General features: G+C 42.1%; 1 protein-coding gene across 1 annotated transcript; it reads left to right on the top strand.

The window, feature by feature from the left end:
• The first annotated feature begins 1,033 nt into the window (after positions 1-1,033).
• On the top strand, positions 1,034-8,472 carry LOC112227930 (zinc finger protein with KRAB and SCAN domains 7). The gene is made up of 2 exons (XM_024392939.2): positions 1,034-1,314; positions 5,894-8,472. The coding sequence occupies exons 1-2, from the start codon at positions 1,119-1,121 to the stop codon at positions 7,033-7,035; spliced, it is 1,338 nt and encodes a 445-aa protein (XP_024248707.1). The 5' UTR covers positions 1,034-1,118; the 3' UTR covers positions 7,036-8,472.
• The last annotated feature ends 5,488 nt before the right edge of the window (positions 8,473-13,960 follow it).

Genomic DNA, 13,960 nt, shown 5'->3' on the forward strand with positions numbered 1-13,960 from the left:
TTAATCTAGAGCTATGCTCATCTTGATTTGAAAAAGAGACCCCCAAAAGGTTGCAGGGGATGAATTAACTGGTAATGAACTTTGGCTGTATCTTCTGTTTTTAATTCCCTATATGGTAAATGTTGTATAATGGTAACAAAAGGGAGAAAGTTGTGTTGAGCAGGATGAGAATAGGTCGTACAGGAAGGCCAGAAACTACCTGCCCTCCAGGACACCTACAGAACCCGATGTCACAGGAAGGCCAAAAAGATCATCAAGGACAACAACCACCGGGCCACTGCCTGTTCACCCCGCTACCATCCAGAAGGCAAGGTCAGTACAGGGGCATCAAATCTGGGGCCGAGAAACTGAAAAATAGCTTATATCTCAAGGCCATCAGACTGGTAAACAGCCATCACTAGCACAGTGAGACTGCTGCCTACATACAGACTTGAAATTGATCACTAGTCACTTTAATAATGTAATTTTAATAATGTTTACATATCTTGCATTTCTCATCTCATATGTATATACTGTATGTTATACCATCTATTGCATCTTGCCTATGCCGCTCTGTCATTGCTCATCCATATATTTATGCATTCTTATTCCTTTACTTAGATTTGTATATATTAGGTAGTCGTTGTGGAATTGTTAGATATTGCTGCACTGTTGGAACTAGAAGCACAAGCATTTCGCTACACTTGCAATAACATCTGCTTACCATGTGTGACCAATAAAATGTGTTTTGATTTGATTTAAAGTCTTTAAAATGTATATGAAAACATGATATTGGAATGTGTATGGTAGAGGAAACTGTTGAGCATTGTTTACGCTATGATTTAGATCGGGGCTTTATTTGATTAGAAATACAGGAGTTAATGGGTAACATACAGTAAGTGGGGGTAGGTAGGCTGGGACCGGCCTCACACTCCAGTACAGTAAGTGGGGGTAGGTAGGCTGGGACCGGCCTCACACTCCAGTACAGTAAGTGGCAGTGTATGCACCTTTCAGTTGGTTGCGATCCGCAATACAAATGTAAAGAAGAAGTAGCACCTAATTTCCTGTTCCTTAAACACGGATCCGTAGTGACAGCAAAATAACAATACATTCTCTCAACTATCCCTTTCCTCCCTAAAATGTCTAAACTACAGCAGATCAATGTATTTCTCAACGAAAAATTAACAGCAGTTCCTTTGGAGATATCAGTGTTAGTAAAAAAAACGATCGCAGAGCACCAGGAAGAAATCTCCCGTTTGAAACGGGCGAATGCACGTCTACGAAGACTGCTGGATTTGGTTTTCAAACCAGAGATAAAGTTGCATAGATTAGCAGGTTTGTGACTACGTCTCTCTATTTGACATTCATTTGACATTGTAGCCTAATTATAGTCATTTAAATTTGAGGGGCTTTGAGTAATACATAATTTCGCCTAGTCATACACATTTGCGGCCAAATTACAATTCCGTCCGGCAGACGGCGCTATTATTCCTATTACGTAGATTAGCCTGCTACATACATTCCAATTGGATGCAGATGACAGACTCGTGTCCCTCGGCGCCGGCTCGTACATAAACGTCCCCCATTTAAGCTGCAAGGTGTCGATTTCCTGCTTAAATAGCAACAAATGATTGGAACCCCAGGAGCTAGTACTTGGTTGCATAGCTTTTGGCCAAAATAACGAGAAGCATTCCGTTTTTAGATTATGCACGTTACAGCCTTCTGGTCTGCGAACATCAAAACGCATGCGTCTCATATGGAACGTGTGAGCGCCACCTGCAGATGTTTGTTGGTCCCATGAGTCCGTGGCTCTGTTCAAGGGTGTCAAGTGTGCCAAAGACTGCAGCAGATCAATGTATTTCTCAACGATAAGATATGTCTCTCCGCCCAAACAATGGAAGTCGTCCACAAACGGCACTGCGGGCTCTCTCAATGTATTCCTTTTTTGAATATTCGAGGAGGGTTGTTAACGTCAACCGCCTATATTCAATCAAGAGAAACGCTATGCTACTAAGCTCATGCTATCAATATGCATAACCATCTGCTGGATGGAAAGAGATTTTCCATAGAGTTGGGCGTCTCGCCTCGTCTCTGGTCCAGGGCGTTACGTTAACCATTGCTACTTGTGAAGCTAGCTCGAGCAAAGATTTGTATAACTAAACCAAGAGACCACAGCCTGTCGTTTCCAATGGGAACAAATGAGACATAGTGGGCAGAACAAGCGAGGAGGGGGCAGAGCTAAGCACTAACTAGCAAGAGCCTATTGGCGCGTTCTAGCACCATCTGCATATTTCCGTTAGGAAACGCCGACTCTGAAGTGCGCCTGTCAAATAACTCAATTCGTCTTTGCTCTTCTTCTAAACAAAATATTTTTAAAGACTTTGGCAAAGGATAAAGTCTACAAACTTTAGTCCACTCTGTTCAGATTTTAGTTTTAGAAACAGAAAACTATTGAGATCAAATGTTTCATCGATGAGAAAATTTGCAGAATCTAGGCCAAAATCCATTTCGTTCCATCTTCTCCCACTGCCCACAAGTGGGCTTCCTCACCATATTTGGTGGTGAGTGGAACCGCCAAATATGTGTCTCATTGTTATATCTGTGGCTAGAGTACACACAGAATGATAGAGGCCATATTAGCATGGGCAGCGCCATGGAGGGCTACCACCATTTTAATGTAGTCGACTGGGTGGGACTTTCAACTTCACTGGCTGATCCCTCCTGGTGACCCTGTTGGAGTCATGTCTAACCAGGTCATCAGGATGGATCAGCCAATTATGAAGAAAATGTACTACTTCAATAGCACTGCCCATGCTGTCAGACATTATAAATGGGACATACTGTAAAACTTAGATTAAACGCTGTCTCATATAGATTAAACAGCCGCCTGTCCCTTTTAATATGGCACACATTTCAACAAATAAACAGCTGTTTCAAATAAACACCTAGTCTAAATGAATTGTTTACGAGGTTACCATGAATTGTTTTGAGGTTTAAATGTTCGATTTGTTACATTGAGTAATTAAGAAATGACTGGAAAAATGGCTATCGTTCCATTTTTATTACCAATAAGAAACTGCTAGCCCTTGGCTGCTAACAGCTGAGAACTGCTAGACAACTGGCAAGCACAAAAACAGTCAGCAACTTCTGGAGTAGGTCTGATCACCTTCTAGTGGTGAAACTAAAAACTGCCAAAAATGCTCAGTCAAAGGAGAATAATTATTCTGTCAAGGAATTTGTTTTGAAATAGAGGCATACTAAGACAAAACAAACGTAACACTGTGTAAAGGATAACACATCATCAGTGCAGCAAATTAAGAAATTGATTAAAATGCTGGATGTGACCTTTGCCTCTCCCGAGTCCATAGGGGAGTTGCAGTGATGGGACAAGACTAACTACCAATTGGATTTCATGAAATTGGAGAGAAAAAGGGGTAAATGTACAACAAAAAGTGAATGCTGGAATTTTAAAAATTAACTTTGCAAATGAGCAAACGCTGTGTGCATTAAGGAAACAGACACCTGGCTCAAATAGAAGCCGGTCTCTAATAAGCACCTGTTGTTCAGTGATTTAAGCAAATAAAGGGCTATTCATTTACATTTGACGGTATACGAAGATGAGTCCTCTGTCTCTATGGCAAGTACACACTAGCTAGCTAGAGTATACGCTAGCTAGCTGGTACACACTAGCTGTAGTACACACTAGCTAGCTGGTATACACTAGCTGTAGTACACACCTTTGCTGTTGGTGGCGTTAACACAGAGTTTCTAATCCCAGAGGCGCAACATCTCGAGACTTCTGGGAACACTTGCGAAGCAGACTAGGCTGGTGTTTAGGTTTGGAGAAGTCAATGAGCGAAGTAAAAAAAAATACTTGTTTAGTTGGTTCTCTCAATCTAAAGGCACAACATTAATTTGAGACAATGTCATAAGAAGTTGAATATGTTATTATTACAACCTTGTGAAAGTGGCAAACTGACAACTTTATATCCAAGGAGTGGCTTTGATTTGATGGCCTGCACATGCGAGACGATTGTTAGACTCGATTACGTGTTTCTGTGCATGAGCTTAGCTAGCCAACGTCGCCATGACATTGCCTACAAGCGTGATCGGGATTTCTATTGTAGAAGCAGTTTCTGCCTATGTTCATACTGTACTGTCTTTGGCGGTAACACACCATCCTCTCTGGCACCATTTGACCTGTCTGAGCTCGTATGCCTCAGAGGGTCTGTGTCCTGAGAAGTTATCTGCTGTAGCCAGACCCTATTGAAGACAACTTGCAGACAAAGACTTCTCAAAACCATCAATGAGCTTGCTGCACCTTTGTAATAGCAATCTGTCCCAGTCTTCAAAAGCAAACTGCTCTAATTCTTTCATGTTTGAGGGGTGCCCTCCAACTGCTTTTGTGAAAATTAGGGGAATTATCTAAGAAAAGTGCAACAGTGCCAATATACACAGTGTACAAAACATTAGGAACACCTGCTCTTTTCATGACAGACTGACCAGGTGAAAGCTATGATCCCCTATTGATGTCATTTAAATCCACTTCAATCAGTGTAGATGAAGGGGAGTAGACACGCTAAAAAATCATTTTTAAGCCTTGACAATTGAGACATGGATTGTGCCATTTAGAGGGTGAATGGGCAAGACAAAAGATTGAAGTGCCTTTGAACGGGTATGGTAGTAGGTGCCAGGTGCACTGGTTTGAGTGTATCAAGAACTGCAACGATGCTGGGGTTTTCACGCTCAACAGTTTCCCGTGTATATCAAGAATGGTCCACCACCCAAAGCCAACTTGTCAACTGTGGGAAGCATTGGAGTCAACATCGGCCAGCATCCCTGTCCATGCCCCGATGAATTGAGGCTGTCTTGAGGGCAAATAGGGGTGCTACTCAATATTAGGAAGGTGTTCCTAATGTTTTGTATATTTGGGTGCAACTGTAGCTACTGACTAAAAGAAAATGTGAGATGTTAGCTCTACTAGCTAGCCAGTTATTATCTGCTCAATAATACTGCAATTACAATATATCATTTTGGCAGAAATATTGTCAGGAAATGTGGTTTTAGGGTCGTTCCATTTTATTTCCATCACTTTTTGATTTGAACAAAACTTTCCATATATATTTGCTCATGGTGTCTTTTATCCAACATATCATACTGAAACAGGAGTGGTCAGAAAATGACTATGGACCTGAATGACAAAACATTTAGGAGATAGAGGTGCTCTAAGTTGACCTGGTCAAAAAGTGATCAAAATCAAAGTGATTGTCAATCGTTTTCTATATTTTAGGCCATTTTGTCTTAAATTTTAATGAGTATTTTACTGTTGCAGCACACATTTTGATTGCATACTGTATACTGTGTGCAGAGTTACAGTTTCAGGATATACCATTGTACATGCATTCAAGTTAATTCACGATGAAATGACTATTATGCATGTTTAACCAGCCTGGTCTCAGAGCATTTCATATGATTCTTTACGTTAATCAGAGACACTTCAATTAGTATGATATCTTACGTTTTTTTATGGTATGTTTTAATTTGTATGATATGTTACAAATTTGCAAAACGCATGACATGTTACGAATTCCATTTTTTTGTTGTGGCTAATGTTAGCTATGTGACTAAGCTAATGTTAACTAGGCTAGGTGTTAAGGGTTGGAGTTAGCTAACCCTAACAGTTTAACCTAACATGCTAAGTAGCTAAAAAGTAGTAAGTAGTTGAAAAGTTGGTAATTAGCTAAAATTGTCTGTGATGAGATTCGAAACTTTGGGTTGCTAGACGATTCCTTTATTGTTTTTGTTTTTTTGCCTTAAGTAGCCTTCTGTCTTATGTAACCATACCAAACCTCCCGGATTTAGGTAACCATGTTACGTCTTTTCATCATATTTCATCCTTTCTCCTTACCCCCAGACCTCCAGCTGCTCACCCTCACTGAAGAGGAGGTTAACCCTGAGCAGCAGCACTGTGAGCAGGAATGGAGCGCCAATCTGGGGCTGCAGGAGTCTGATGCTGAAGAGTCTATGTGGAACTCTATCAATATAACTGTAGAGAACCGGACAAAATCTGATGGCGAGAGCTACAGCGAGTCCGAATCAACCAGTGACTATGAGCCCCCCTCTGACAGTGACAACAGTGAAAGTGATCATGTAAATATGGACAATAGAATACGATTGTCAGGGTTAACGCCTCTTAAATCAAAGCGAGGAAGAGGACGGCCAAGGAAAGAAACTGGGGCGTTGCCTGATTTAAAATGTGATGTGTGCATAAAATGTTTTGCGACAGCAAGTGGTCTGAGAAGGCATCTGCGAAATTGGCACAGTGAAGAGAGACCAATAGGACTGCCAAGGAAAGAAACCAGTGAGTTGTCGGATCTGAAATGTAACGTTTGCGGAAAATGCTTGGCGACGGCACGTAGTCTGAAAAGGCATGTGCAACTCAGGCACAGCGAAGAGAGACCATACATGTGCGACACATGTGGACAATGTTTCGCCTTGAACCGCTATCTGATCCGGCACATGAAGATTCATGCTGATGAGAGACAACATTGCTGCACCAAATGTGGCAAACGTTTCTTTCACAAAGAAAGTCTGAAAAATCATATGGTTAATATTCACGCAGGGCTGGTTTTTAAATGTGATTTGTGTGGAAAATGCTTGTCAACAAAAGGTCGTCTGAAACTGCATCGGCAAAATCACACTGGGGAGAAATCCCATCCTTGCAAAGAATGTGACAAAGCCTTCGACTGCGAGTCTGGCTTGATAAAGCATATGAGGACTCACACTGGGGAGAAACCATTTCAGTGTAAAGAATGTGGCAAATGCTTCGGCGAGAAGGGAAGCCTGACAAAGCATATGATGACTCACACACAGGAGAAACCACATCGCTGCAACGAATGTGGCAGATGCTTCAATCTAAAGGGAAACCTGACCGTGCATATGAGGACACATACGGGGGAGGGAGTTCAATGCCATTTGTGTGGAACTTATTTGAAGCTAGCATCAAGTCTGAAGAGACATCTGCGAACTCACAGAAGAAATATTCACAAAGACTAAAGGTAGAGGAAGTATTCACAAAGACTGAAGGTAGAGGAAGTATCAAGAGGACAGCTCTCTGATCACTGCTCTTGGTTAAGGGTACAGTCTGCCATTTGGAAATCTGTTCATTGGTCATTTTAAGAGACGTTACACTTTGATGTTCAAGTTTGTCAGATGTCACGGAGCTAGGTCAGTCCGTGCCTGCGTTCTGACTTGTCATATTGAAACGGTTTAGGCCTATTGGCTTATGAAATGAATGTATTAAATGTTGTGAGGAGAAACGCATGTTAGTTTGTTGTCAGATGCCAACATTCAATTGGTTTTGGGCACGCCAAATATTTGCTTGAAGCTCTGCTAATTTACTTTGTCTAGTCATGCTTTTGCTTATTCATTTTACCATTCAAATGCACATGTTTTGGTTATGTTTAAAGGTAGAAATTGTTTGCAAACTTAACCTGGTAAGGGTAATTTGAAAGGAGAATCGTTTGTTCCGCTGTCATGCTCCCAGCCTGGTCTCATAGACTAGATGTATTATAGTAAACGTAACTCCTAAGCCAGCTAGCTAACATTAGCTGCCTAGCTAAAGTTAGCCACACAAAATTGGAATTTGTAATGCATAGATTTTTGCAAATTCATAACATATTGTACATTTAGCAAATTCTCATATTACACAAAATGTATGATGGACATCCACAAATCAATACATACCATGCGAAACGTAACATACTAAATGGAGTGTTGCGGATTTACATACAGAATATTACAAAATGCTCAAAGACCAGGCTGATGATCCATTGCATCTGGAGGTGTGTCCAACAGAGAAGTGCAACTTACCCTGTGTTACTGGGTTCTGTAATGTGGTTGAATCCCAGGGGGGGTGGAGAAATGTTACACAAATCTATTATATGCTTTATGCAAACACGGTTATTGAAGTGTGTGTGTATTTATGAATTGTCAATGTGATTACCTTCTTATGGTTATTGATCATTTCATTTATGTATTTTGACCATTAATTGTGATCGATCAAAAGTGGTACATTCCAAGGTGAGGCTTGAGGGACTTGTACTTAAACCTTGCCATTTCATTGTTGGCCAGACAGAGACAGGGCTAAGGTTCCATGATGGCCGTAGGGGACGCACTTTTCACGACACTTTGATACAAAGTGATTTTCGTAGCGGGTTAGGAGAGCATTTCCTCTAACCCTAACTCTTTCCCTAACCTTAACCTCAATCTCCTAACCTGCTGCGGAAAAGTCACGTCAGTGTCGTAAAAAGTTTTCCCCGCTTGCATAAACCAGGCATGATGGAGGCCTGGTTTATTTTGAGCTCTCCACTTATTTGATTTGCCCCCAGTTTGTTTCCTCGGCTTGTTATTTTCCGTTGTACATATGTAAAGAGTGTACAGTTTGCCAACTACTCTACTTCACTGTAAATAAACATCCGCCCCTGGACATTGCATTGCTACTTCTTATCTGCTTCCTCCCTGAAACCTCCACCTTCAGGGGAGCCTCCATTACATCAGACATTATCAGAACTCTAAACAGATGAACCAAGTTTTTGTAGATCTAGCTATATGCCTTCACTCCAAATGAATAGAAAATATAACAATCAAATCGAACCAGGAAATTATGGTGGCGATATGTTCCATTCATTTGGGATTGAGGTATATAGTTGGATCTAACACAGCAGATTGCCAGAGATGTTGACATATCTCAATATTAGTCACCTTTTCAGTTCAGTGAAATGTCACTTTAATTTCTAATAAATAGAACGTGTTATGATTGAGTGACTCAGGACAGCTAGGCTACTGGCATTAGTCTGTTCACAAAGCTCTAATGGTGTGTGATGTGGTAACAATGTTGCTATTTAAGGATTATCAGGTTGAAAACATGTTGTTTTCCTTAGTCTTACACGGTTACTTTATTGGAATAACATTAATTTGTATCCACTGTAGTTTTTGAATCACTGCAGAGTTGTTTCCCGTTTCAGTCACCTCTTTGGTCACGTTAGTGTGGGTAAAATAAAATAAAAACGAAATATTGACAAATAGTGCATCCCACAATGCAGGCGATGTTCAGTAAAATATCAATATCATATGTTCTTACCGGCGACGGTCCTTACCTGTGAGTGTTCTGCTCAAACAACTCGAGGGTGACATGTAATCCAGCACGCAAACAAAACTTGTGGGAGTTGTAGTTCACATGATACTTTTTTTTTTTTTTTACTTTCTGAGATGTCTTACTGCTTGAGCATCACATATTTTTATAACATGCATCGACTATAAATGAATCCACATTTTATTTTTTAGATATAGGCCTATCTAAAAATGACCCCGTTTTTCATGAATTTGATTATACAATTTTGAATCCCATTGAAAACAATACGGACTAGATACCCTCAATGAAAGGAGAAAAGAAAGTCATTGTCCCACCGTTTCTGGTACTAGCCCTATTTGTCTCTTTTCAGCATTTTAAGTTTTCATCAAATTTCTTCCTTTCTCCTTACCCTCAGACCTCCAGCTGCTCACCCTCACTGAAGAGGAGGTTAACCCTGAGCAGCAGCACTGTGAGCAGGAATGGAATGCCAATCTGGGGCTGCAGGAGTCTGATGCTGAAGAGTCTATATGGAACTCTATCAACATCATAACCGTAGAGAACCGGACAGAATCTGATGGCGAGAGCTACACCGAGTCCGAATCAACCAGTGACTATGAGCCCCCCTCTGACAGTGACAACAGTGAAAGTGATCAGGTAAATGTGGAGAATAGAATACGATTGTCAGGGTTACAGCCTCTTAAATCAAAGCGAGGAAGAGGACAGCCAAGGAAAGAAACTGGGGCGTTGCCTGATCTGAAATGTGATGTGTGCGGAAAATGCTTGGCGACAGCACGTAGTCTGAAAAGGCATCACCAAAATCGGCATCTTGAGGAGAGACCAAGAGGACGGCCAAGGAAAGAAACCAGTGAGTTGCCTGATCTGAAATGTGACGTTTGCGGAAAATGCTTTGTGACAAGAGGTGGTCTACGAATGCATGAGAAAAATAGGCACAGTGAAGAGCGACCATACATGTGCGACATATGTGGCCAAGGTTTTGTCCTGAACTGCTACCTGATCCGACACATGAAGACTCACACTGAGGAGGGACAACATTGCTGTACCGTATGTGGCAAATGTTTCAATCACAAGAATAATCTGAAAAATCATATGGGTACTCATACAGGGCCGACTTTTAAATGTGATTTGTGTGGAAAATGCTTGACAACAAAAGGAAGTCTGAAACAGCATCAGCAAAATCACACTGGGGAGAAATTGTATCCGTGCAAAGAATGTGACAAATCCTTCAGCATTAAGGGAAGCCTGATATTGCATATGAGGACTCATACAGGGGAGAAACCATTTCGATGCAAAGAATGTGGCAAGTGCTTCAGCGACAAGGGAACCCTTACAAAGCATATGATGACTCACACAGAGGAGAAACCACATAGCTGCAACAAATGTGGCAAATGCTTCAGTCTAAAGGGAAACCTGACAGTGCATATGAAGGTTCATACAGGGGAGGGTGTTCAATGTCATTTGTGTGGAACTCACTTGAAGTTAGCATCAAGTCTGAAGAGACATCTGCGAACTCACAAAATAAATGCACAATGACTAAGAACACATAACAATGCCCTTTGTGTAAAATGTGTTGCATGGAAGAGACTATTATAAGAGCACATCTCACTGGGCACATACATCTGGTCAACTCTAGTTTTGATTTCAATTAGGTTGAGTTGTCAACTAACATGTAGGGCTTCCGTAAACGTGAAATCAACAAAACCTTTCACAATTGGATTTAGGTTAATAGTTGGGTGAAAAAAATACAATTCCCTTACATTGATAACTTCTGGCAAATCCAATCAGTTTTCCACATTGATTCAATGTCATCACATTGATTAGTTGCTGTTGAAATGATGTTTGAACAAAGTTGATTCCACCACTTTTTGTCCAATAGGATGTCACTATAACTTTACCGGGTTACTACTGGGACAAGCCAATTTGCTTACTCTAAGTACTTTAAACAATGCATAAACCTAAAGTTTTGCAGTATAAATGACTATCATTGATAAACATTTAAATATAAGCAAAAACATGTACAGTTGAAGTCGGAAGTTTAAATACACTTAGGTTGGAGTCATTAAAACTCGTTTTTCAACCACTTCACAAATTTCTTGTTAACAAACTATAGTTTTGCCAAGTCGCTTAGGACATTTACTTTATGCATGACACAAGTCATTTTTCCAACAATTGTTTACAGACAGATTATTTCGCTTAATTCACTGTACGTACCACAATTCCAGTGGGTCAGAAGTTTACAAACACTAAGTTGACTGTGCCTTTAAACAGCTTGGAAAATTCCAGAAAATGATGTCATGGCTTTAGAAGCTTCTGATAGGCTAATTGACATCATTTGAGTCAATTGGAGGTTTACCTGTGGATGTATTTCAAGGCCTACCTTCAAACTCAATGCCTCTTTGCTTGAAATCATGAGAAAATCAAAGAAATCAGCCAAGACCTCAGGAAAGAATTGTAGACCTCCACAAGTCTGGTTCATCCTTGGGAGCAATTTCCAAACGCCTGAAGGTACCACGTTCATCTGTACAAACAATAGTACGAAAGTATAAACACCATGAGACCACACAGCCGTAATACTGCTCAGGAAGGAGACGCGTTCTGACTCCTAGAGATGAGCGTACTTTGGTGCGAAAAGTCAAATCAAATCAAATTTTATTTGTCACATACACATGGTTAGCAGATGTTAATGCGAGTGTAGCGAAATGCTTGTGCTTCTAGTTCTGACAATGCAGTAATAACGAACAAGTAATCTAACTAACAATTCCAAAAAACTACTGTCTTATACACAGTGTAAGGGGATAAAGAATGTGTACATAAGGATATATGAATGAGTGATGGTACAGAGCAGCATAGGCAAGATACAGTAGATGATATCGAGTACAGTATATACATATGAGATGAGTATGTAAACCAAGTGGCATAGTTAAAGTGGCTAGTGATACATGTATTACATAAGGATGCAGTCCTATGTATCTACGTATGCATATGAGATGAATAATGTAGGGTAAGTAACATTATATAAGGTAGCATTGTTTAAAGTGGCTAGTGATATATTTACATCATTTCCCATCAATTCCCATTATTAAAGTGGCTGGAGTAGAGTCAGTGTCATTGACAGTGTGTTGGCAGTAGCCACTCAATGTTAGTGGTGGCTGTTTAACAGTCTGATGGCCTTGAGATAGAAGCTGTTTTTCAGTCTCTCGGTCCCAGCTTTGATGCACCTGTACTGACCTCGCCTTCTGGATGACAGCGGGGTGAACAGGCAGTGGCTCGGGTGGTTGATGTCCTTGATGATCTTTATGGCCTTCCTGTAGCATCGGGTGGTGTAGGTGTCCTGGAGGGCAGGTAGTTTGCCCCTGGTGATGCGTTGTGCAGACCTCACTACCCTCTGGAGAGCCTTACGGTTGAGGGCGGTGCAGTTGCCATACCAGGCGGTGATACAGCCCGCCAGGATGCTCTCGATTGTGCATCTGTAGAAGTTTGTGAGTGCTTTTGGTGACAAGCCGAATTTCTTCAGCCTCCTGAGGTTGAAGAGGCGCTGCTGCGCCTTCCTCACGATGCTGTCTGTGTGAGTGGACCAATTCAGTTTGTCTGTGATGTGTATGCCGAGGAACTTAAAACTTGCTACCCTCTCCACTACTGTTCCATCGATGTGGATGGGGGTGTTCCCTCTGCTGTTTCCTGAAGTCCACAATCATCTCCTTAGTTTTGTTGACGTTGAGTGTGAGGTTATTTTCCTGACACCACACTCCGAGGGCCCTCACCTCCTCCCTGTAGGCCGTCTCGTCGTTGTTGGTAATCAAGCCTACCACTGTTGTGTCGTCCGCAAACTTGATGATTGAGTTGGAGGCGTGCGTGGCCACGCAGTCGTGGGTGAACAGGGAGTACAGGAGAGGGCTCAGAACGCACCCTTGTGGGGCCCCAGTGTTGAGGATCAGCGGGGAGGAGATGTTGTTGCCTACCCTCACCACCTGGGGGCGGCCCGTCAGGAAGTCCAGTACCCAGTTGCACAGGGCGGGGTCGAGACCCAGGGTCTCGAGCTTGATGACGAGCTTGGAGGGTACTATGGTGTTGAATGCCGAGCTGTAGTCGATGAACAGCATTCTCACATAGGTATTCCTCTTGTCCAGATCGGTTAGGGCAGTGTGCAGTGTGGTTGAGATTGCATCGTCTGTGGACCTATTTGGGCGGTAAGCAAATTGGAGTGGGTCTAGGGTGTCAGGTAGGGTGGAGGTGATATGGTCCTTGACTAGTCTCTCAAAGCACTTCATGATGACGGATGTGAGTGCTACGGGGCGGTAGTCGTTTAGCTCAGTTACCTTAGCTTTCTTGGGAACAGGAACAATGGTGGCCCTCTTGAAGCATGTGGGAACAGCAGATTGGTATAGGGATTGATTGAATATGTCCGTAAACACACCGGCCAGCTGGTCTGCGCATGCTCTGAGGGCGCGGCTGGGGATGCCGTCTGGGCCTGCAGCCTTGCGAGGGTTAACACGTTTAAATGTCTTACTCACTTCGGCTGCAGTGAAGGAGAGACCGCATGTTTTCGTTGCAGGCCGTGTCAGTGGCACTGTATTGTCCTCAAAGCGGGCAAAAAAGTTATTTAGTCTGCCTGGGAGCAAGACATCCTGGTCCGTGACTGGGCTGGGTTTCTTCCTGTAGTCCGTGATTGACTGTAGACCCTGCCACATGCTTCTTGTGTCTGAGCCGTTGAATTGAGATTCTACTTTGTCTCTGTACTGGCGCTTAGCTTGTTTGATAGCCTTGCGTAGGGAATAGCTGCACTGTTTGTATTCAGTCATGTTACCAGACACCTTGCCCTGATTAAAAGCA

The sequence above is a fragment of the Oncorhynchus tshawytscha genome, linkage group LG29, assembly GCF_018296145.1.
Source record: "Oncorhynchus tshawytscha isolate Ot180627B linkage group LG29, Otsh_v2.0, whole genome shotgun sequence".
Taxonomy (NCBI): domain Eukaryota; kingdom Metazoa; phylum Chordata; class Actinopteri; order Salmoniformes; family Salmonidae; genus Oncorhynchus; species Oncorhynchus tshawytscha.